Here is a 26,804-nt window from a genome sequence, read left to right as displayed (position 1 = left end):
TTAAGACGTGCATGATTGTATCTAAACAACAAATACACATGTACATGTACTCTACTTCAAATACACATGTAATTGAAAGGTAAGTCTTTACAGTAATGGGCAGCAAGTCGAATTGAATTCATGTTTGAATCGCACAGGAATAACATATGAATGCCTCGTGCACATCCGCTGAGTTCTGATGCTGATCACATGTATAAGCCCTGACCTCAAACCCAGCCTGTGGCCCTATCGCTAACCCCAACCCTGCCCTTGTTATACATGTGAGTAACAGCACAACTCGGGTGAACTCGTGTGGGATTCATGCGTGAATTAATTAGGAATTAGTGCCTTTTTAATTGTGATTCACACAAAAAACATTTTCCCAAAGCTTCCCTAACGAGACATTATTTTCTCTGAAGTTTCAGTCAACTGCCCCATGACCTATAATCAGACGACAAACGTTCAATGATGTTGAAAGAAGCGTTCCTATTAATTAATTAATTGTCAACATCTGCTGTGAATGACTGCATATTGTGACTAACTAACAATGTTAATTACTCACAGAGAAAAAGAGGGAGATGTTTTGTAGAACATTTCCTGTAGGGGAATCAGTCATTGCTGGCTTTCTCTGTGTGTTGTGTTTTGTGTTGATGTTGTGATGTGTGCAGTGGTGCATTTGTGCATGTGATATAATTTAATCACCATGTAAATTATAATAATCATTTTTTTAAGTATAATATAGTAGTGTACTGTGACTGTATATATACACACAGTACTGTGCAAAAGTTTTAGGCAGGTGTGAAAAAAATGCTTTAAAGTAAGAATGCTTTCAAAAATAGACATGTTAATAGATTATATTTATTAATTAACAAAATGCAAAGTGAGTGAACAGAAGAAAAATCTACATCAAATCCATATTTGGTGTGACCACCCTTTGCCTTCAAAACAGCATCAATTCTTCTAGGTTCACTTGCACACAGTTTTTGAAGGAACTCGGCAGGTAGGTTGGCCCAAACATCTTGGAGAACTAACCACAGTTCTTCTGTGGATTTAGGCAGCCTCAGTTGCTTCTCTCTCTGCATGTAATCCCAGACAGACTTGATGATGTTGAGATCAGGGCTCTGTGGGGGCCATACCATCACTTCCAGGACTGCTTGTTCTTCGTTATGCTGAAGATAATTCTTCATGACTGTTGCTATATGTGTGGGGTTGTTGTCATGCTGCAGAATAAGTTTGGGGGCCAATCAGATGCCTCCCTGATGGTATTGCATGATGGATAAGTATCTGCCTGTACTTCTCAACATTGAGGAGACCATTAATTCTGACCAAATCCCCAACTCCATTTGCAGAAATGCAGCCACAAGGAACCTCCGCTTCAATGTTGCCTGCAGACACTCATTTGTGTACCGCTCTCCAGCCCTTTGGCTACAACCAAATATTTCACATTTTGACTCACCAGTCCAGAGCACCTGCTGCCATTTTTCTGCTCCCCAGTTCCTGTGTTTTCATGCATAGTTGAGTCTTTTGGCCTTGTTGTCACGTCGGAGGTATGGCTTTTTGGCCACAAGTCTTCCATGAAGGCCACTTCTGACCAGATTTCTCCGGACAGTAGATGGGTGTACCAGGGTCCACCGTTTTCTGCCAATTCTGAGCTGATGGCACTGCTGGATATCTTCTGATTGCAAAGGGAAGTAAGCATGATGTGTCGTTCATCAGCTGCAGTAAGTTTCCTTGGCCGACCACTGCGTCTACGGTCCTCAACGTTGCCCGTTTCTTTGTGCTTCTTCAAAAGAGCTTGGACAGCACATCTGGAAACCCCTGTCTGCCTTGAAATGTCTGCCTGGGAGAGACCTTGCTGATGCAGTAGAACTACCTTGTGTCTTGTTGCTGTGCTCAGTCTTGCCATGGTGTATGACTTTTGACAGTAAACTGTCTTCAGCAACCTCACCTTGTTAGCTGAGTTTGGCTGTTCCTCACCCAGTTTTATTCCTCCTACACAGCTGTTTCTGTTTCAGTTAATAATTGTGTTTCAACCTACATATTGAATTGATGATCATTAGCACCTGTTTGGTATAATTGTTTAATCAGACACCTGACTATATGCCTACAAAATCCCTGACTTTGTGCAAGTGTACCTAGAAGAATTGATGCTGTTTTGAAGGCAAAGGGTGGTCACACCAAATATGGATTTGATGTAGATTTTTCTTCTGTTCATTCACTTTGCATTTAGTTCATTGATAAATATAATCTATTAACATGTCTATTTTTGAAAGCATTCTTATTCTACAGCATTTTTTTTACCTACAACTTTTGCACAGTACTGTATATAAATAGAATATATTATAATTATAATAACAATATACTTTTTGTCTTTATTTGGGTTGTTAACGTGGGCAGGACATTTATTTAAATCAGTAACAAAACATCCAGACAGGAAACTACTGAATGTTAAATGTCAGTTTTAATTTCAGGAGGACTTTAATCTTTAAACTTGTATTTGTGTTAGCAATATATTTTACCTTGGCCTAGCAAGGTCTTCCCCAGACATAAAATAGTAAGACTAAAGTAAAAACATTGAAAATAAATATAAAACAACCGGAAATGGTTGATAATTTGTGATTATTATTCTTACTGGATGTAGTAGCTGCAGTGTAAACAAAAGCAGCTGTAGTAGAATAGTAGTAGCAATATTCTTTGATTTGTGATTTCAATAATGTAATCACATGGACTGCCAAATATCCAGAACTTTAATTTGCTGTAGTTTAGATTGTGCTGTATGTTTGGCATTTTATCTATATCTAAACCTTATCAATGTTATTTATATTTTCCTGTTGATTTAAATGCCATAGGTCTCTTTACATGTTTTGTAATAATTACAGCATGAAGCCCCAGTGAAACATATTCTATTTTCCTTAGAGGTGGATTGTCCTAATCACCAAATGTCCCTTTTCAGATGTTCACTTTTTTTATAAAAATACATAAATGGTTACTTTCAGGTGTTTCAGGACTCTGTTATCAGATTCCAGTTAGTTTTTTGTAGTTTGTATCATTTCTATCGGTGTCAGTCACCGATTTTGAATCATTGTTCAAAATGTAAACACACTGTATCCTTTCCAGGCTTGAAAACCATTGTAGGGGCTCTGATACAGTCTGTGAAAAAGCTGGCCGACGTGATGATCCTGACAGTCTTTTGTCTCAGTGTGTTTGCCCTCATTGGACTCCAACTCTTCATGGGAAACCTCCGATACAAGTGTGTCAAAAGCCTTTACAACTGTACCGAAAACCCCAATACTACGGAATTCTTCTGCCACAACATGACCTGGCCCTCCTCAAAAGCTTTTCTCGAGGATGAAAGTAAGAATTAGTCTCAATCTCATCTTTTCATGGTTGTCTACCAGGAGATACATGGTTTAGTGCCAGTGAACTGCATTTTTATGTTGTTTTTTCATTCTTTCAATGTTATTTAAGTCAATGTCCTTAAAGGAAGAGATGCATATCTGTATTTTTCTGGCTTGTTGTTACTCTGAAGTATCTTTTCTTTGCATGTTTCTGGCGGATACCCTTTCTTTGTCTGAGAACTTGTTTCAGGACCATGCAAGACTATATAAAGCAATCTGTAAAATCCATCACATAATATGACAATAAAATAATAGGTAAGACTTTAAGGTGGTAAAATAAAGTACTGCAGTCAAAACTATGCTAAATCAGATCATTATTTAATCTAGTTCTAAACACAGTTTCTTGTATAAAATTACTGATAGACTGTGGACAGGTGGATATTTTATAATTGGGACCGAGAAATCTCAAATTTGAGTGCACCAAATATGAGGCAGGACGGGACATATTTTGTCAAAACAACAGAGAGGTAATGCGGGGGTTAAACTATGAATTATTGAAAGCAACTTGTGGAAAGACTTCGAAAATTAAATTTCCAGGAACTGTACAGGGCAAACTAATCAGTGTTACACCATGTTGAAGTTTCCACAGGAGAAAATGGAAATCTTTGGGTGATATGACATTTAATGTAGTCCCCCACTTTTGCGCTTTCAGATTTAATTTGGTAAAATACATTTTGCCCGCTTTTGCTTTGCACAGTTTCTTTTAAAAGAAGAGCACATTTGTACAACACAAAACATTACAACAACGGCGACAAAAAAGTTGTTTTACTTCCTGGAGAAATTACCGTTGTTCAGAGAGAGAGAGAGAGAGGGATGTCTAGAGACAAGCAGCACAATGACTGCTCTTAAAGGTAGCAGGTTGTTATTAAGGCTGCCTAAGAACAATGTATTACACACCAGCTCTTACCACGTCTTTAGCAGTGTCCCCACTGTGAGGCCCCAGCGTGGCCCTGAGCGCAGTACGTGGGCTCTGTGCTACCTTGTCTGCTGGTGTGTGCCGGAGCAAGAGTGACACTTAGACAACATCAACCGTCAGATGGGTGTCTCTCAGTGCCGGCGCTGCTCAAAGTGAAGTTCTTGAGACAGGCGGATTGGCATATATTATAAATTATAACTGACATGGGACGTACCAGCAAACAAGACTAAGAAGAATGCTTTGAAGACTATAGACGTAGAGGAAGAATATAACAGACTGATTTAAAGGCTTGTATATGTGCAGTTAAGTAGTTGTTTGCTTAATAGAATATGTTTGGTTCCTGGTCGATAAATGTTCGTTTTTGTACAGTGTTTGCATAACCGAAGGGGTGTCACTGTCCCATTTCATGCTTCGAGTATCCAATCGCTAATTTAATTGATGCTTACAGATCCATGACACTTCTGTTACAGTTGACCTATAATTTATTGACATTTACAAGTCATCTGATCATGTTAAAACATTTGTGTGATGTGGAAATATCTTACAAAGCTTTCATTGCCCTGGACTGTTTCCATATCATGTAGTTTATATGTTATATCATTTTTTTAATTGTCACAAGATTTTGTATGGCTACTTTCCCCTCACACATTTTGCTCAGATAATTTAATAAACGTGTGTCCAAATTCCTCCAAGAAGAGAGCACTTAAACACGAGAGATTAAAGTTTTGGGGACTGAAATGCAACTTCTGCATAATCCAAATACTCCTCTATTTTAAGAGATTTCCTAAGGCTGCCCATATAACCCTGGGCCGAAACGAAAACTAGATATATGTGTTGCTGCTGGGAGAATCCGTTCGGATTATATAATGACATAAGCCTAAATTGTTATGCTTTGGGTGGGGGGGGTTATTAAAGCAGTTTGGGTATTTAATCCATAAAGCTGTGTATACAAAAAACTAAACATCAGTCCATCCTCCAAATAAAACTCATCAAGGGGCTTAAATGTCCTTTACAATTCATTCATAGAGAGACATGCCATGGAGGGTGTTTGCTACGGCTGTCGGATGACTCATTTAGTAATAAACCATCTTTGATTTACATGGGCTTTATTGATATAAAACCTATGTCCATGCACTTCCCTGACCTTGTGTAAGTGGCCAGTCTTTCTCCACCCTCGGCTGAGCTTAATAGTCTATAAAACTAAAGACGCTGGACGACCCGAAAAAAAACGAACCCCAGAAAACATCACCAATGCCTGCCTGCACCGTGAAATAAGACTCTTATCTCTCCTCATTTCACAACATAACACCTAATCAAGCACACTCCGTCAGATGGGAGATTGTGCAATCTAAAAAAACCATACCAAATAGCAGCTTTGAGGTCCGTTTGAGTCGAAGAACATTTAAGGCGATGCTGAAAAGCGGAATGCCGACAGCTGAAGACAGTTAGGGCCTGTTGCCAAACCCTCTTAAGTCCAGTCGCCTTTGAGCACTTAACCACTGGAGTGGGACAGAGTGAAAGTGAAATCTTGTGAAAATGAGAGAAGATAAAAGGAGAGTCCTATCTGCGTGGCAGGATGGCGGAGCAGGGGACAGGGACGCTGAAGTCATCTCAGTCACAGATCTCCTCGTGTTAGACTTTTAAAGCTCACTCGCAGTGCTGTTGTGTGTTGGTCGGAATGAACATTTACCGAGAAACATTTTAAACATTTACCAGGAAACATTTTATTGCAGTTAATTGGGAAATGTCATACATTTTCTGTGTTACGTGTCTTGTTTCACATGAAGATAGTTTGGACAGGAACAATTGATGCTATCCGTGAAAAACAGGAGTTAAACCTTTTTTTAAAGTGTAGACAATTTACCGTTACAGCTCAGAATCCTGTATTTTAATAACTTAAAATTATTTCTGTATTTTTCGCAATGACACAGTCAATTAAATTGATAATGGTATGTCAGTGCCCCAAACATTTTTCCCTATTCATGAAATATGTCAATACTGGTGTTTACAAAGTGCAAGTACAAAAATAGATGTTTACAGACAAGTAAAATCAGAATACAATCAAAGTTGGTAGAATAATTAATTGTACCATTTTAATTAATGCCTTTAGAAAACTGACTGTGCTATTACGGCAGTGGGAATGTGTTCTCTGATGTGATCTGTAACCTTGCCAGCATCAGGATATATATTATTATAGATGTTATTCCAGCTATTGCATTTGTCCCTGGTAGACATGTTTGGGAAATATGAGATTTTGTCAACTTATAATTATATAATTATTATAATTAATATACAAAAGTATAAACATGAAAAACAAAAGTGCCACGCTCTTAAAATCAAAAATCAAAAGTACAACTATAATTAAGAGCTTATATATAGTTATAGATCTTATGGAATACAATAAAATAAAAACTCACAATATTATCCCCCCGGCTCAATTGAGAAAATTCAGCAATTTGTTTATCATTTTTAACCTAAACTTTGTTTCGGCAAAGAGCTTTACATTCATATTCTGTTTTTATTTTTAGGTAACCACTACAAGCTTGAAGGAGCTAAGGATGCCTTAATATGTGGAGCCAGCAGTGATGCTGGGTGAGTTTCTGACTCGTCAGTTTCAGTCTGCGATGAGTATGTTAAGATTATTTTATGCAGTTGTCTGCCACCTGTTCCCTGCCATGAATCGACTCATTCAGGCTTCAGAAATCCAAGTGGAGGACTGTCCCCAACACGTTAGTCATTAACCTCAAAGTAATGTCCACTGAGTGAACCTAATGATTGACCAGGCTGGGTTATCCATGGATTATATTTAAAGCATTGTGACAAAGTCAGCAGATCATTATGTGTGTGTCGGATTTGAAAATCTGAGTCAGAATAACCCCTATATAAAAAAATGCTGTTTACATAGTGTTATGATCTAGTCATCCACCCACAGGACTTTATTTGGCCAGAATAGGGTAGGAGGGTAGGGTAGGTCTCATCTGATACTCAAGGACCTGTTTTTTGAGAAGCATGCATTGGGATGATGTCATAGGAGGCTGTGACATGGACATCATGCGGGAATGTCACGCTGGACAAGTGTTGGTGAAATCAGGCGGACAAAGATACGGCGCAAGCACTACTGTCATCAATGTTCTTTTAGTTAGTGTCTTTTATCTCACTCTTTTCTAGTTTGTTCACTGATTAAGTTTGTTCTTCCAGTTTGCGCCCTCTTTCCATAAACTCCAGCCTTCACTGATTAGTACTTCCTGTAATTTGTGAGATATTTACCTATAGAAGTGTGTATACGTGTATTTTTGTTTCTGGTTTCGGCATTTTCCTTTCACTCTTAAAAGACACTTAATCCATCGTTATTAGGAGATATTGTATAATGAGCAAGTAGCTGGTGTGTTGTTTACTTAATTATTCTTTAGATCTGTTCCTTTGGAGTGGCGTCATTGGCTTGACTTCTTTTCTTTTTAATTGTACAATAAACAATGTTTGCCAGTAGCTCAGATTCTCCGGTGAATTCCCATTTGTTTTGCCGTGGAGCTTTTAAGTCTCGGCTTCTGCTGTGACACATACCGGCCATGCAGCACATTCAATTCTGAGGTGTATAGCATGGGGGATCAGTTACCACAAAAGAAGGACCACCCATGCAATTTGTCAACATGGGTCCTGCAACCGGGGGGGAAATGGACTCACCCACCCCCTAGATTCCCACAACTGTCTGCCCTCCCACTCTCCTAGGTCTAACCCCTCTCGGTTCATAAGGCAACATCATCTGTCAGTTTCAGGATTTACGCTGGGTGGCTGCTACCAGTATAAATCGTATCTCTTGACTAATAGCTGGGATTGGATTCTCACTGGAATGCTGGGACACAATCACTTGTAATTGTGTTGTTTGCTGGGTATTTTGTGTGCTGAAAATTGACTGTTATTCACCGTAAAAGTAAGGATGATCTGCATGTTCTGTAAATAACCAACCTATTGAGAGTTGACATGAAAAACTCAATGGAAAGATACTGGCTGTGGGCACCAAGAACTGGAATTGAGAAACATTGCTTTATAGTCTTTCTGTTTGCCCCACTTTATTGCAGGGGACCTAAAACGACAATTGAAAAGATTGCCACACAGTTTTCCTAGTTATACAGGTGCTTTTCAGCGATAGGGAATTAGAAGCACATCTTCATTAATCCGTCACATTTAATTACGACTTCAGTCATCGCTGGGCACTGGCCTGCATACTTCTGAACAATCAGCAGTACCCATGAAAATGAAGATGGTGAAATAAACCCCCAATATATTATTTTTGTTGCATATCCTCTGTATCGGTAATCTCATAAACCTAGCAGCTTTGGGAACTAGCATGAGTGGATGATGCTTATGTTGCCAGCGCTAGTTCCTGGATTTTAGTGAACTAAATACCCATCTGTGTCAAGGTTTCCTGCCAAGAGTTGTTGTCTGCGTGAGTATTTTCTGTGTTTTAATGTAAATAACTGAAAGGCACTTGGAAAACGAACATATCAGCACTGCAGTAATGTAGCTCCTATACATCTGAGAAAACAACGTCTGACTGAGTTTGGCAGCTGAGACATTACTAGCAATCTCTGAAGTGACTGCTCGTTCTTTGACAAACACACTTCTATATTTTGTGATTGGAAATTATTTCAAAAGCTGTCTTACAAGAAATAAATTCATTGGCGCCCTACAAACCTTTGCTTCACTTGTTTCCGACAGCTGATTCAGACTCGCTTTAGTTAAAGTGATGTTTACAATCAAACCTGTGCTGCTGATGTCATGTGACAAGGGATTTTGCTGGCAATGTGACATTAGGTATTTTGTATTAATAGGGATAACATTATAATTTGTAATGTTTTAATAATTTTTGATAGACTCAGCCATACGGGGGTCCAGTGAAGAACAAAAACAAACCCACCACACTGGCCCTTTAAATTAACAAACCGTCTCAGTCTTTCTCAAGGCTTGAGGTCTCCCCTCGATGTCCAGCTGGCTGACTGACCGGCCAATCAGGGTGCGTCGTGCTAACCCGCTCTCATGCCCGTAAAACAGGCTGGTGCTCATCGAGTGGACAGCACTGCTACTCTGCAGGGAGCTGTGGGCAGGGAAGGCCCCCAGCTCTGCTCTAAAGTTTAGTGGAGGAGCGAGGAAATAGCAGTGCAGAGCTTACAGCACGTGCCCCAGTGTGATTCTATCGTTTGTTTTCTGAGAAAATCTTGGTGCCTTTCCAGAAAATAACATTTCTACAAGAAGATGATATTAAATAGGACATGTCCGCTATACGTTGGACCTCACAATTAAATTCGGCAGCTTTTTATCAATTATTTGAATCTAAGAGTGCTTTTAAGGATTTGCTACAATGATACAAAGACATGACTATAACATGTATAAATATAAAATGATTATAAAACATATACAATACATGGATGTACTACGGAACACCCTGTACGTGCATGAGAAGAACGATGGAAATAATTACACTTATTCATATTCAGGGTTTCCTGAACGTGTCGATCTTGTGTTTCCATTGGTTCCGGAATCAGCAGTTGTAATAAGTGACCCTTCGTTAATTAGCCACCGCAGATCAAATGCTAGGTTTATCGACGGGTCTCAGGCGGCCTTGTGGGGGCCACGTTGCGAGGATCGTGATCGCTGCCGGCCGGACGTCATGTGACGCGGAGAGAATGACAGAATCCAATCACACACACCGCAGCGCTCCTCATGGCTCTGTTAGCAGAGTTCAGCGCTGGCTTCACTGTGATCCCGAGGAAGCTGACGTGGGAGGGTTTTACAAATACTCCTATGCGGATCGGTGCGGTTCTTTCAAATCACTTGTCTTCAAGTGTGCAGCGTTTCTTTATATCTGCAGACAGCAATAGCTTCTTCTCCTTTTTTTGGTCATGCGCTTTTTAAGTTATAACAGGCATGTAGATATTGATCGTAACATCTGCCTGCGGCCGGCTGCAGATAAAGAGCATATCTGTCTCCCTCAGGGGGGGGATAACAATGCTTCAAATTAAAAGACATAGTCGTGCCCTCTGTAGATAAAACATCCCATTGTGGAAGGATATGTTTTATCATAAGGAATGGATTGGATGCCAATAAAAACTGTACAGAGCTGTGTATTGTGCTATAGATCACTTTAGACCTCCTTTAGACACACTCCAAAATGACTCTGCAGTTTTTCATACTGTCAATCCAGCAGGCTTTTTCGAAAATGGATGGCAGTGATTTGTATCTTGAGAGTTTCCTGTGCTTTTATTATGAGTTCTGTTAATAACGTTTCTAATGTTATAATCTGAAACAAAGACCACCTCTAATTGGCACAACTAATTGCGAGACCAGCTCTGTTGTTTATCATAGGCAAGACCAAGGACAAAGATGGTTCCCTAAAGTCCTCATACTATTAGTTGTTTAGAAAGAACAGTTCAAATCCAATAAGGCAACTGCCCTACTTAGATTATTTTCCTGATCTACTCACAAATTTGGTATCCGTTCTGCTGCCAGATGTATTTGTACTTAAAATAATCAATGCCTCGAACCTCTCTAATAAACCATGTCAGTGCTGGCCAGTTCGATTCCTGCTCTTTCTACATGCTATAGATTCAGAGAAAGTGTGTCAAAATAAATGTGAAGCTGCAAAAAACAAAGACCTCCGACAGGTCTCAGATAATTGTGTGGCTTTGACAGTAAATAACACCTTACTGTATGTATGAGTTTACCGGTGTTTCTATATTTAACCTCCGTGTGGTTTGTGAGTTACACAGCGCCGCCGACAAAAATGGAGGTGCAGACAGCAGTCCTATTTAGCCTCCCAAATCACAGAAAGGATTTCCCTACTTTAGTCACATTTTATCCGTTTTTAAGCTCTTTTGCCTAATGGGTTTGTTAATGGCTGCTCTGACCTTAACAGTAAAGTGGGGATTAATGCGCTTTTTCTCTCTCTCTCTCTCTCTCTCTCTCTCTCTCTCTCTCTCTCTTTGAGACTGGCTCCATATACTGAAAAGATACCCAGTCCAAGGTTACCCAGCATTCCCTTGTCTGTTACAGTGTAAACTAGATTTATTTTTAAGATGGACGCATGGATAGGTTTAATTTCAGCTTTCGAAATGTGGACATAAAATCTTTATTGCAACTATTAAATAAATAGGTTTAGCCCCAGATATATCTTTTGAATCTTTTTTTTTTTTTGGTGGGGGGGCATTTTTTCCAGCTAATTCTCCACTGATGCTAAATATTAAGCAGATCTAGCAGATCAAGCAGGGAAATAATAATGTGCACCAGCAGGCTCCTTTTTAAACTCCCAAAAAATTAAATGCTAAAAAAGCAATCCTCACACAGGTTCCCAAGAGAACCAGACCATTAAGGACTGGATTAAATCAAAACTTTGACCCACCTACTAATAGCAAACTACAAACCTTAACGCGATAGCAAAGGTTTGGACAGCAAAAAAGTCCTGTTGATACAGTGTTTCATTTCAATTGACCTATGAAAACACGTGCCGGTGCTCTATACATAAAAAACTGTGCAGATAAAAATAAATATATCAGAATGAAAAATCTATACATCACAAATGGAAAAAGTGACAAATCAATCTGATGTCCAGTATAATTAAGGAAGAAACAATATCAGTGATAATACTGGTTGGCTGTCTACAGCACTCTTTATATAGGACAGTAACACTGTTTTAATGGCCTTTTATCTGCACATTTTAAGAAATGTGTTAGCATGTAGATATGTTTGCACAAGGGAAACTGGATGCAAATTATTCAATTCAAAGTAATAGTTCCCATGAATATTCCAGCAATAATTGAATAAGCACACATTCCTAATGATCACACATTGCCTGTCTGTGTCTAGTTGCCCTGTTAGTCACTTTTACAATGCACTAATAACAACACATAATATTGAAAAGTTTATTTTTACTCAAGTAGTCCATACAGGCATATTGTATATGGAAACCTGGAGGATCAACTCTGAACTGAAAGGTCTCTTATATCTCGCTGGTGAGCAGACGCCCCATTGAGATCCATGGATGTCAGATGTTATTTAACTGTGTAAATCACATTAAAAGATTTTAATTCATAACTGCTTAGCTGACAGCAAGACAACACATGCTCTGTTTTTAAGGCAACACAATCGATCTTGGAAAAGCAGCAGTGATCACACAGTAGTTTTAAGTTTTATTTTCAAGTGTATGAAACAGGAAAAAGAAAATATGTGGAAAATATTTTTCTAGTCCTAATGAGAGATAATATATATAGCCAGGGATTCCCCTCCCTGCCCAACGAATTGCTCTCTACAGATTATCCAGCAGACATCAACAAATGCAACTGTTAAATACAGCAAAGTGTATTACAAAGATTTATTGGGCTATGTTAAGGTAATATTTAAAATATTAAAGGTAAAAGACCATTACATTTAATTGAGCGATTACACTAAGAAGTAAGTTCCTTGTTTTCTCACTCCACAATTTACTATGAACGTCTCTTTACATTTCCCAATAGACTTGTTCACCTTTATTGATCTGGCAGCAAGATACTACTGCTGGAAGGAAGCAGAAGTGCTGTGTCATAGTGCCCACTGTGTCGAGGTCCATAGCCGTTAACCAGGAAATAAGTACGGCTTTAACGAATGTCTCAATTGTTCACTTCTTAATTGCGCACATGATCAGTGTCCTATAATCTATAACGGACGTGTGACGTACTAATACCAAGAAATGCAGACAAGGCTTTCAATTTTTTAAAACAGAAGGTAACAGCATTATGAATCTGTAAAATCCCAATATTTATAAACTAAAATTAAGCTATTCATCTTAATCCACAGACTGTTTCAATACAGACACAATACACATAAAATAAAATAAAAACTGCTAAATTCGCAACGGCCCACGCAAGAATAACAACACACACTGTACTTCTCATTGTCATGTTTCACCGCAACAGTGACATGGCAGTGCGACACTAAAGAGACAGTTACGTAACAGAACAATGAGGGACGATTACACATTGAAGGACAAGTCTCGAGCTGACAGCAGTACACGTGCAAGAAGAAAAGGAGTTATATGGACCTCTATGACAAAGGTGGCTGAACATATTATTCGATGCATTTGAATTTTCTTAATCTAATGGATCTGTCACTCGACTGTTCAGGTGTCTGAATGCTAAAGTGATGTCTTAAGCAAACACACACACAATCACAAAATGTCAGCTTCGGCTCAGGTGTGAATTCATAATAGTTTGTTCATAATAGGTTAGGAATTAACTATTTGTGGTCTGCTAAATTCATATCCATATTACCGGGAAGCACGGACATAGAATAACTAACCACTACCTGAACATATGCATTTCATATTGCAGTGAGAACATCGTCTCCGGAGCAATAGGGGTGTTGATTTTGTAGGAATTACTTAATGGTAAAACAAGGGATGCTTGCCAATTACTTGATAGGCGTTTCGTGGGAGAACTACTGTTTACATTCAGAGGATGAGACTGGAGATCTATAAATCTGATCCGGAAATAATTTCATTACAATTACATTACCTGCCGTGCCCTCGCTGGAGTGTTGTTTGCGGGAGGCAGAGCGTGGTGCAGGCGAAACGGTCCCCCGCTCTCCCGAGATGCAGCAAGACACAATCTCCATGGGCAACAGCCTCCTGGATACTGTTGCTATAGAAACTTTAAGTAGTTTTATCCCCACCGTGACCTTGTGTTTCTATTAGCTTAGTGCATACTATTAACTCATAGCCTTCTTATCTTCCTATATCCTGCATAGGGGAAGGGGTCAGAAGACTGTTGTGCAGTTGTCTACATTTACAGTATGCCGAAATGGAGTGCATATGGTGTTTAAAATCCCAGGGAGCCATATGGCATGCATTCCATCGGCGTAAACACGAACACTTCCTCAGCATTTCAATCAAGGAAAAGTTAATTACTTGACTGTATACTTGACTTAATTGTGCAGCACAGTGCATGCATATCTTATTGAACCTTTCAATTATATACATATACTTTGTATCTTTCTTTTTTTTTTTGTAATGACTGGCATTTACATAAACTATTAGATGTTTTAAAAGCCTCCAATCCACAAACACTTCTTAGACTGTGCCAGTTTCCCCTTTCGGCTGCAGAATGCACTTGTCGAAGATGAAGCCGGATTCAAACGCGCTGCTCTCTGATCTCGATGCCCGGCCCGATCTTCTGCTCACCTGGAGACCCCGAGCAGCACGTGACGTGAAGGTGCTGAGAGCACGAGGCCTCCAGTTCACACAGCCTCTCTGCACCTGGCCTGCCTTTGAAGCCTGACCAGTAGCCTTTGTTGTAGTCCGGACACCAGTAATTAAGTCTGTGACTCCTGGGAGTGCAGGTGCCCGTTTTGCAAAAGGCTCGAACCAGCAGTGTCCCAGATGCATGTCTAATTTAAAATACCAATACAGATGTTGTTCTACTTCTTCAAATATATATATTAAAAGTGACATGTTTACCATATATCTTTCTATATATTTTGTTCAGTCCAGCTGGCGTTGGACTTTTTATTTTTTGTTATAGCTTCATAAAAAAACACTTTACTGGTAATGTATAAATAGATCAACAAAAGTAGTAGTAACTCACCTCTGACTAACGATTAATTGTATGTTATTAAAAAAGAGAGATTGTTCTCATATATAAACACCTTGGAAATGTATATTTAGTGCTTTTTCTTTTGCTTTTTTTTTCCGGTAGCGTATTTATAGTGCCTATAGCAGCTGCTAAAACGAGAGTGTTACCCAAAGAGATCCCATCAGACAAAAGTTTATTTGTGGTGTCATTCTGGCAATTTTAGTTTCTGGAAGTGTTTGGTTGTTTCTTAAATTGAAACCAATCACAGATGTCAGCAGGAAGTTATTGCTACTCTCCATCTTACTGTTCCCCTGGAGTATTGTAGCACGGCCTTCTTGCATAGTGTTAATTTCCGAAAGGGCAATTAAATCGGAAGTGGTAAAAAGGGAATCTGCATTCGCTTACTACCAGGAGGATCTAACCAGCATCTAAAACCCACTCTTCCTGTTTTCACTGCATCCCCATTGAATTCGACAGAACATTGGGACACAGTCGAGTCTAAAATAGTATCCATCAGAATGTGGGCTCCTTTGCCATATGGCCCACCATGAACACAGCTGCTGTGGTGCTGAGTGAAATACCAGTCCTTTGGACAGCTTTGCTACAAAACCCCCTTTCCCTTTCACCTACCCCCCGACCACCACTTCCCTGAACAGACACGCACACACACACACAGACCACAGATGGATACAAACACACGCCTTGAATCAGAGGCACTTTGTTTCAGCATAGCACTCTATAACCCGTTTCTGACCCTGATCCCTCTGTTCTCTTGATTTACATTAGGAGAGTTAAAAGTCATATAAGCCGTTGCTGGCGAACCTTAAAGGATGACAGTGGCCTGTGCGTGCCACCAGAATCAAATTAAAAATACAGTGTCAAAAAAAAAACTAAGTCATCGACATAATTCGTAATTTTAAACAGACATCTGCCACTCCGGAGCAGCAATGTTATATTACTGTGCTGTACTCAACGAGAAGTCCTCAGCGTGTGTGTATAAAACGGCATCAACAGAAAACAAGGGAGGTAGTGTTAATATGTATATTCTACCTTCATGGCCTGAACCCACATGGAAGCCCAGATAGGGGTTCCACAGGGTTCTATACTTGCCACCTGTCTTTTCTAGAGAGAGCGTGAACGGTCTCCTCAGGCTATTTTTGCATATTAAAAAGTAAGAGAAGGATCGTTATAATTTCTCTCTGCTGATCCGAAAAAACTAACTGAATCATAGAGGAAATTTGTCTTGAAATAGTTCCGGTTGCATTAATCTTCCTGCAATTAATTGGATAATGGGATCCAGACGTTCAAATGTTCAATCGCTCAGTGTTAGGTGACCACTGTAGATTACCCTCTTTTACCCAGCAAATATCCATTGCACAGTGTTTTTGTAGTAAAGCTAATTCAGTAGTTGCATTGTTACTTTGTAAAATCACAAGTTTGAAGACTGCGTTGGACAAGTAAGGATAAATATTGTTAAAAGAGGAAGGTTGTTAAAGAGTTGGCTGCTGGGCAGCTTTTCAGAGCATGTCTTCAGTTAATTACAAAATCCCACTGTTCAACGGTATTTACGATGTTTTGGTATACATCAACAAAGGTAAAAGCATTCTATGATATTGTTATTTATTATTATTATTATTATTATTATTATTATTATTATTATTATTAAGTATTTAGTATTTATCAAAGCCAACTTACTTTCACATTTTCGCTCACAATAACATACAATGTACTGCAAATAAAACATTCCAAGGAGTTACAACGTCATTGCAAAATTTACATTCGGCAGCACGTTACAGACATAAAGTCATGCATGGCACCTTTCTATGACATAAACCTGGCCAAAGCAAAAATAAGGAAGTGAAACATAAATTAGAAAATAATACAGAGCCTCAATAGCCAACCTATTCTTAAACTCTTTAAATCATTGTAAAAGTACCAGCATCATATTAACATGTACTTAGAGAAAGGTATGGCTAAGATCCTTAAAGTGATATACTTCTGTGTTACTTCATGTGTTATGTTAGATGTGACTCATAAAACTGACGATAGGTTTGTGTATAATTGTCGACACTGCTGAACAGATTGATGAGACTGATGCACTTAGTTGTCTGAGAGATTTGCAGTTGTTCTCAAAATGGTGTTCGCACATGCCTGGCTGTGCTGGACAACCACTCGATGCTACCGTTCTTGAACATGGATGCCTGTGTGTGTTAGTAGTGGAGAGGAATGCTGTAACCTTTGCTATGGCACTGTGGTGCATTAACAGGGTCAGTGCTGGTGCAAAAATTGAGGCGCTGAGCTGCAGTAATATGGTAAATTGAACCTTGATGTCCATCTGCCTCGCTGTAATCCCTCTGGCTCCAGTGCATTTCGCTGCTTGCTGAGGTTGATGGGATTTTAAGTTTCCCAGATTACAGTGTGTGTAATACAAGGAATGTAAGCAGATGCCAGACAACCCACCAGAAACGGTGAAATGCAAATAAGCATCGTGGTGTCAGGATTAAAGTTTCTTTATGACCATAAACCTTATTATCAGCAGTCTATAGATCCTCTCTGCCTGAGCTTTTCCGAATATTTAGTATTAATTCATTCATGTCGCCACCACTGCCACCAAGATAATTTCATTTGGTTCAAAGGAGTTTAGCCTCTTCATCTAAATCCCTGTACTACACTTACATGTCCAGCTATGTTGACCTCAGGTCTTGTAATTTTGAAGGATCAGTTTCCACACCCTAGAGAAGGGCTTATAAGTGTAACAGGACTATACACTTGTGTGCCAGTTCCTCGCCAAACCTCTCTTTGGTGTCAGTGACAGTGTAAAACAGGTGTTTTTTCCCCCTAATTCCAGAGACATGCTGAAAACTTAATAGAGGTTGTTAAATTAATCATACTTGGCCTAAGAGCCACTAAATCATTGATCATCTTTATATGACCTATGGGCCAGACTCAATCCCTGAGTACCTCTAATTCAGCTTCCTCGCTGTCTCCAGGAAATGCTCTTAATTGCCAATACAATCATTTTCATATTCTGAAAAATGCCAGACGTCTGGCCATTTCATCGTGCAGTCTTATCTGAAGTTTGTGTAAATTAGAGCGTTTAATGGCTAATGGACCGACCGGTTGGAGGTAGAGTTTATTTTTAAATGTTGTTTATTGGATGTTCTCCATTGTTTAAATGTGTTAGTGATCATTAATCACAATGAACATAAATAATCCAGCATCAGGCTGGGGTAAGACAGAACGGCACACAGAAGACCGGAGTGGGAGATTCACTGGAGGTATTCTGGAAATGTAAAATATGAGCCATTAATGGCTGCCACACAGCCAAACAAGCTGTCAATGCATCCATTACCTTTACATTGTATTTATATATATTGTAGATGCTGCGTGGTAAGTTAAATAAAACATTTACAAAATAAAATAAGTGCCCTTTGTTATTCAATTTAGTAGAAACAAAATGTAGTTAATAATAACCATAAAGCAGGCAACTACTCTTAGCTGTCCTATATTGGAAAACATTTCTCTTAATGAACGGAATTCTGTCCTGCTACTTTGAGCTCAAATATTTATTTTTGTACAGTTGGACTTATTGATGTCTCTGGAAGAAAAATGTCACTTTGTGTATTTAACAGCTTGTGTTACTGGAGGCGGCCCAAAATAAATGCATGATATTTATAACATGTTTGTGTTACTCTCTGTAAATCAATTGACTTTCAGCTTATTGGATTTCAGCTTATTAGCAAAACTAATGGCACACACAATACATAAATAAAAGGGTTTGTCTTTGCTTGTCTTGAGGTTTCAGTAAAATTTGTTCTTGTCCAGTTTCAGTTGAGTGGCAAACAAGGCCCTCGATTTCTTTACTCACTGGTCATTGAATATGTTGTTCCGCTCCTGGGCGAAAAGAGAGTCCGTCTGTAGACTCTGTGGGGGTTAATGATGCTGCTCACGTCCAAAGGTATTCAATCTGTGTCATGTTAGGTGACACGACTTGTGTTACGGGTGGAATAAGCTTGCTCTTATCATTTAAGTACAGTATATTGCCATCTTGGAAGGCTTGCACGACCTGATAACATATTAAACACATCTCCTAGATCCCAGTCACAACAACAGGGAGGTAGGCCTGTCTATTAACACTTGGTCCGAGGACACAAAGATTTGTGTGATGATGGTAGGATATATCGCCCCACACCATCACACTTCCTTCGGCTCATCTGTTAAGGGCTGGTAACGGGCAGATGCTGTCTCCCTGCTGGAAACACTCACATGGTCATATGGTAGCAGTGTAATGTTTTTCCAGTCCAGCATGCTGACACCTTGCCACTCCACATTCCTCGTGCCCCTCTGGGTTCCTCTGGTGTCAGGTGTCACGTGTGTTTAACCAAACTTAAACTTGCCTCTCCCTGTACATATCACATACTCCCACCTATATGCTAAAATAAAAACAGCAAATGGAATGGTTCCAATTTAAAGCAATTGAATATATTTGGATATTTGAAGTGCCCATTTTTATATAATGTTTACTATTGAAGCTTTTGATATATTAGCTTGTAGGTCACACGTAATATTGTGAGGATATTGAAAGTTTCATGTTTTTAAAGTTTAATATTATTCCGGATTTAAAGGCAGAATTTTGCAGACTAACTGGGTTTCTCAGCCAATATGCTGCTCACTGCAGCAGTTTAACTTCTCAAACGATACCAGCTCTTTGCATTATTTGTTAAATTATTGTTTGGATTGATGTAAGGACATCTGAAGTAAGGCCACTATGTCAACTCAGACGCCATGTCCGCCTCACTAAACCTGGAGAGAATTGCTTCTATCCTCTCTTGTCTCTCCTGCTTTCAACTAAGAGACAGAGTGTCGGTAGGAAATTGTCAGAGGCTGCTGGGGAACCTCGGCTCTGCTCAGTCAGAGATGTTCATCTTCCCTCCTTTCCTTCCAAAAACCCTCTCCCCCTCCCATATTAAAACACCCATGGAGTTGATGGTGCTCCATCTTCCTCCCTTCTCCTCAATCTGGGCATTGCAGTGCTACATGGACTGTACTAGTAACTATACTAGGACATCCCCCTTTGTATAGTATTCTCTGTTTCAGATAACCAGGTTTGCATTCTCAACCTATCATTTTCCAACACTAGTGCAGAGACTCGAATAAAAGAAAGCAACACATAGCATGAAGGCTAGCACTCTTTCGTTTTGAGAGGAGACGTCAACCATTAAGATTGCAGAGGCTGGCTATCTTCATGTTTTTACAAGGCATCAGCTGATGTACTTGATACACTCTTGACCCGTAGTAGACCACCCAGTAATCATGATGACAATAAGTAATTTTCGAAGTGCTTACCACAGCAGTTATTAGGGATGTTGTATCTGTCAATACGGATTAAACTTTAATCACCTAGTGGAAATATGGATATTTAGCTTAATCACCTCCCCTTGGTGAGATAACAAGCCGAAGCACAAGACATGATTTTGATCGTAGGCGAGTGTGTGCATGGCGTGCATGCTTGTGTGTGGAGGAGACAGGGAGTGTTATTCGTAGTATGTTTATGCCGAGGTTCTGAAATGCACTAGATATAGATTTCCTTGCAAGTGTTTTATGTTGCTGCATGTGACAAAGGGCTCTGAATGCTTTATGTGTTTTCATTTTGATTTACTTCTTTGCTTGCTTGCATTTCAGGAAATGCCCTGAGGGATACCAATGTTATAAAGCAGGGAGAAACCCTAATTATGGCTACACCAGCTTTGACACCTTTGGTTGGGCATTCCTGGCATTGTTTCGTCTCATGACACAAGACTATTGGGAAAACCTCTATCAACAGGTAAAGCAAAATAATCAATCTTATTTATTTATGGATGTTTATTTTTACTGCTGAAAGGCTGTTCCACAAGCACTAAAATGATAGTCTGATAGTCTGAATGTAATTATGACCCTACCACCTAAATATAAGTCTAAGAGTATTACCTTTATTTGATAATATTAAGGTTGCCTTTCTATTCATTCCATTTTTTTCTCTGGAAAATTACACACTTGTTTTATTGATTTATTTATTTTCCAGAGAAATGTAAATATGTATAATAATATTATTAGCAGTGCTGTAATATTTTTAGAGGTGTATGTTTATAAAGCATGTCTAGTTCTTGAGATTCATTAAAAGGTGAAACAATAACCTTATCCTTTCCAATACTCTTTAAATGGGGCACATACGGATATTAGCGGAATGAGAAGCGTATTTCTTCTTTATTATAAACATAATCGTGATACTAATATAAACATGACTAATTCTGATAAATCTGTAGATCCCATTTCAATTCAGAATAAAGATATTTATTTTTGGGGGGCATTGAAGTGCAATATGGACAATCCGCATCTGTCCTGATTTTCACTGTCTTTCCTTCCACGGTTAGACTCTGCGGGCGGCAGGAAAAACCTACATGATTTTCTTCGTGTTGGTCATATTCTTGGGCTCGTTCTACCTTGTCAACTTGATCTTGGCGGTGGTGGCCATGGCGTACGAAGAGCAGAACCAGGCCACCATCGCAGAGGCCTGGCAGAAGGAGAGAGATTTCCAGTTGGCGATGGAACATCTACGCCGGGAGCAGCAGGTGAGCCGATGGTCGCTTTTAAATTACCTTGACGGGTGGTTCATGGTACTTTGGAGACTTGTTTATTGTTGCCTTTGTTGTTATTTTGTTACTTCTAGTTTCATTCTGAATCCATTAACATTCACCAACAGGCACATGCTTGTATGGTCCACCTGTTCTTGAAATCTTTTAGTTCTTGCTGTGAAAATAGAGACAGTTGGGTATATAGTAGTTAATCATATTTAAACAAACATGTAATACCACTTATTCTTTATTTTATATTTATTCTATAGTGCCTATAGAATGTCCACCCCCTTTCACACCTTTCACCTTTTGTTGCCTTATAGCCTTGAATTAACATGCATTAAAATTGTGTTTCTATAATAATTTATCCACACATCCTATCCCAAAACGTCCAAGTAAAATTTGTAGAAAATGTATTACATTAATTCAAAATATTTAATAAAATAGTTTGGTTGGATAAGTGCCCACCCCTCTTGTAATAGCAATCTTAAATTAGCTCAGGGGTGTAAATTGTAATGATTTACATGATTTCAGGATTCATTCAGCAGTTCCTGTAGGTTCTTACTGGTGGGTAATGTGTTTCAAAGCCAAGACTCAACCATGAGCACCAAGGAGCCTTCAAAATAACTGGGACAAAGCTGTTCAAAGGCACAGATCAGAGGACATAAAACAATATAAAAAGCCTTGAATATCCATTGGAGCAGTCAAGATGATTATGATGAAGACGTGGAAGGTGTATGGCACCTCCAAGACCTGCCTAGGCTGTCCCTCCAAACTGGATTACAGAGCAAAAAGACAGATCAGAGAGGGTACCAATAGGCCAATGGCAACTTTGCAAGAGCTACAGGCTTGAATGGCCAAGGCTGGTCAAAGTGTGCATGTGACAACAATGTCCCAAGCACTCAATCTACAAATCTGGCCAGTGTGGTACTCAAAAAAGCCCACTTTGAATCCCGTGTGAAGTATGAAAAAGAACACTCAGGAGTTTCTATAGCAATGTGGCACAATGTTTTTTGGTCTAAAGAAAAGAAAATGAAAATGTCTGGCCTAAATGCAAAGTGTTATGTTTGATGCAAACCCAACACAGCTTATCACCCAAACAGCACCCTCCTGTGAAGAATGGCGGTGCAGCATCATGTCATGGGGATGTTTCTAATCGGCATGGACTGGGGTACTTGTCAGAATAGCAGGGCAATTGAAAAGAGCAAAGTATATAAAAGTCCTTGAGGAAAACCTGCTGCCTTCTGCAAAAATTTGAAACTGGGATAGAAGTTCACTTTACAGCAGAACAATGACCCAAAGCACACAGCCAAAACTACACTGGAGTGGCTGAGGAACAAAAAGGTAAATGTCCTTGAGTGTCCCAGTCAGAGCCCTAAACTAAATCCAATTGAAAAGGTATGCCATGTCCATCAACGCTCCCCAAGGAACCTGACAGAGCTTGAACAGTTTTGTAAAAGGAAGGCTTATATATTGTCAAATCTAGGTGTGCAATGTTGGTAGAGACCTAACCCAGCAGACTGCCAGATATAACTGCTGCCAAAGTAAGAACTCAGGGGACTGGAGACTTATCCGATTATGATATGCAGTTTTGTATTTTTAATATATTTTTTTAACAATAACATATTTTTCCCCTTAACAGTGTGGAGTATGGTGTGTAGATAAGTGGAAAAATCTTAATTTAAATGCATGAAACTCTGAAGCACTGACAAAACAAAATGTGGAAAACGTTTAAGTGGGTGTAGTCTATAGGCACTGTATACACACACACACACACACACACACACACACACACACACACACACACACACACACACACTTTAACACTTTAGAATATACACTTTTATGTTATAATGTTTCAAATATATCAACTTTTTAATGCAACCTTACTTATGTGTTTGAATGTTCTTCCTGACTGGTGTACTTTTTCAGGCACATCTTTCCACAACTGTGAAACATGAATTTTTTAGTAAGCTGCAAATTGTCAATCCTCCTTTCAGGCAATTGTGAACAAAGTGCAGGAGACCGACTCCATTCTGTCCCCTGAAATGTCACCGTTCACCTTAAAAGACAGTAAGGAAAGAAGAAACACGAAGAAAAGGCATAAAACATTATCGGAGGAGGCCGACGATGACATAGACGAGAAAACAATAAGGTTGGACAGAGAGGAGAGGCCGAAGGTAACCTGTCAAATGTGCTTGAGTGTAAACTCTTCCCTGTGATCTAAACCATTTATTTGGTCAGTGTTGATGAAGGTGGATTGATTAGAATAAAACTGTCATGAACAAGGCTATGAAACACAGGTCTTTGTCTTCATCAGATAGATACAAACACAGCATTCATTTTTATTCAGGGAAAGATCCTCCAAGCAGGGAGATTCTCATGGCCATAATCCCAGTACCAGTTTTTAATGTTCACTGTATTCTTCGGCACAGATTTTACTAATTTGGGAAAGTCTCTTTCAAAAGGATTATAGAGACCCAAGCAGCTGGGAGCTTGTGTAACACAGCTCTTCATCTCTGCGAATGCTGTGGACTCCTGCATTTACAGACTCCCGTTGCCTCCCGGCTAATTATAAAGCTGTCCTGGTGATGCTGACAAAGAATCTCAGACTGCACATTTGCACTAGCAATCACATGTTGGCTTGGCTGGACTATTTTAACTGAACAAACTGTTATTTGGTTCATCGCGTTAACCCTGAGATCTCATGTCGGGTGTTTTTTAGCTCGGGGGAGAGGTTTTGAAACAATCACATAGACACCTAACCCTTAGGAGCAATCTCACACGTTTGGTTTCGGCCCCTGTACCGCAGGTCCACTCCCTTCTCTCGCGGACCCTCTCTGCCCATCGGAGGGGAAGCCAGTGCAGCGTCTTCAACTTCCGTCCTCGAAACCGCGAGTCTGAGACGGAATTTGCGGACGATGAGTTCAGCGCACACGGAGACAACGACAGTCGGACGGGCTCCCTCATCTTGCCCTGGCACAGACGGCGGACTAGTGCTTTCAGCACGTGCAGCCACTGCTCCCAGGGGAACCACACCAGTCTGAACATCAACGGGAAGTTGAATGTCACTGTTGATCGCAACGGAGTGGCTTCTTTGGGTCCGCCTTCTTTGGCGTTACCCGTAGTCATGGTGGATAAAATCAACACAGACGACCTTGTGAGTACCGTGTGAATCTCTGTTATAAATAAAAGGTGTGCTTCACATTAGTCGGGGTATCACTTTGTGCGTAAAGAGTTGCACACCATGTTAGAAAAGTATGTATACAAGTTAAATACTCAAAGAGAACATTTTATTACATCCAGATGGTATTTTTTTACTATTACAAAGTCATATGTGATTTTTAATGAGGATATACAGTACTGTGCAAAAGCTTTAGGCAGGTGTGAAAAAATGCTGTAAAGTAAGAATGCTTTCAGTAGATGGGTGTACCAGGGTCACATGATTTTCTGCCAGTTCTGAGCTGATGGCACTGCTGGACATCTTCTGATTGTGAAGGGAAGTAAGCATGATGTGTCGTTCATCTGCTGCAGTAAGTTTTCTTGGCCGACCACTGTGTCTACGGTCCTCAACGCTGCCTGTTTCTTTGTGCTTCTTCAAAAGAGCTTGGACAGCACATCTGGAAACCCCTGTCTGCCTTGAAATGTCTGCCTGGGAGAGACCTTGCTGATGCAGTAGAACTACCTTGTGTCTTGTTGCTGTGCTCAGTCTTGCCATGGTGTATGACTTTTGACAGTAAACTGTCTTCAGCAACCTCACCTTGTTAGCTGAGTTTGGCTGTTCCTCACCCAGTTTTATTCCTCCTACACAGCTGTTTCTGTTTCAGTTAATGATTGTGTTTCAACCTACATATTGAATTGATGATCATTAGCACCTGCTTGGTGTAATTGTTTGATCAGACACCTGACTATATGTCTACACAATCCCTGACTTTTTGCAAGTGTACCTAGAAGAACTGATGCTGTTATGAAGGCAAAGGGTGGTCACACCAAATATGGATTTGATGTAGATTTTTCTTCTGTTCACTCACTTTACATTTAGTTAATTGATAAATATAATCTGTTAACATGTCTATTTTTGAAAGCATTCTTACTTTACAGCATTTTTTCACACCTGCCTAAAACTTTTGCACAGTACTGTATATATATATATATATATATATATATATATATGTGAGTGTTATATATATTTATAGATTTAAATCATGTTAATATTGCCAACTCGGGTTTAAAAAAATAGAAACAGCAATAAGAAAAACTGTCACTCAGGCAGGAACTGAAATGTTATTGTTATGTACATTACGAAGATTATGATTTTGAAATGAACCTCTGCAACGGCCCCGGCTCCTATAATAGACCCGCTCGGCCGTGTGTGATTCATACGTGCGGTTTGACGGCTGTTCTCCGAGCAGAGCTCTGAGCTTCGTCTGTCTTGTCAAAGCCAATGCTTCACAGACACTAATAGAATTTCCTCCCCTTTGAGTCCCCGAATCACAATGCTGATTGTACAGTGCAATTATTCTAATGAGAGGGACACTAGCATGGCATTTTAGCAGCAGCCTTTTCTGTATTTTTAGAAATCTGAATTGAAGTATTTTTTTTTTTGTTAGTTTTTTGTTGTTGTTGTTTTTTTTTTGTTTTTTTTTACAGTTAGGCATTGAGTCCTGTTTATTCAGGATCTATTCTGGCCTTTTGCCAACACGGCTCAGATCCCTAGTCAAACTGTTGAAGAAATCACACAAGAATATATTGTAATTAGTCCTAAAATGAATTAATTAGGCTGGTATGGAAGAAATAATGGTGTCTTGGAAAACTGCTTACTTAAAGCCAGGGATATTTTGTCTGGAGACCCAAAAGGAAATCCCCACTTTCCCAAGGGCTGAGAGAGGACCATTGGCAAGGAATAATTCTGTATATATTCACCATATAAATATACAAAGATAGGGTGCTGAATATTATAGAAGATGTGATTTGTTGTTTCTGATATTAACTTATACACTAAGGGTATTTCTGTTAGTTTGACCTTATGAAAATGTCTTTATTTATTCAAACCGATCTGGCCCTAAGACAGATTTCAAATAATTCAACCAAAGGCATGTGGGAATATATCATAGAGGATTTTGATGACATAAATCCACAAATGATCTTAAAATGTGTTACGGGTGTTCTATAAGTATTCAGTTACTTCAACTAATGTGGTGGGTTTTTGTCAAAATATTTTCAGTGCAAATACAATCTAGAGTAAACGGTGTGATGTTGAGTCAGAATTAACACATTGCTGGTACAGATGCCAGACTGCAATGAT

General features: G+C 39.4%; 1 protein-coding gene across 3 annotated transcripts in view; it reads left to right on the top strand.

The window, feature by feature from the left end:
• scn5lab (sodium channel, voltage gated, type V-like, alpha b) overlaps positions 1–26,804 on the top strand; it is a 104,615-nt gene that overhangs the window by 6,537 nt on the left and 71,274 nt on the right. For all 3 annotated transcript variants that reach the window (XM_066716671.1, XM_066716663.1, XM_066716679.1), the window contains 6 exons: positions 3,097–3,333; positions 6,822–6,885; positions 20,571–20,712; positions 21,299–21,496; positions 23,500–23,679; positions 24,312–24,659. In XM_066716671.1, the coding sequence (XP_066572768.1) occupies positions 3,097–3,333; positions 6,822–6,885; positions 20,571–20,712; positions 21,299–21,496; positions 23,500–23,679; positions 24,312–24,659 (1,169 nt within the window). The remainder of the gene's footprint in view (positions 1–3,096; positions 3,334–6,821; positions 6,886–20,570; positions 20,713–21,298; positions 21,497–23,499; positions 23,680–24,311; positions 24,660–26,804) is intronic.

The sequence above is a fragment of the Amia ocellicauda genome, chromosome 2 (assembly GCF_036373705.1).
Source record: "Amia ocellicauda isolate fAmiCal2 chromosome 2, fAmiCal2.hap1, whole genome shotgun sequence".
In the NCBI taxonomy this organism is placed as follows: domain Eukaryota; kingdom Metazoa; phylum Chordata; class Actinopteri; order Amiiformes; family Amiidae; genus Amia; species Amia ocellicauda.
Note: the sequence above shows the minus strand (reverse complement) of the source record. Positions and strands in the feature narration are given on the sequence as shown.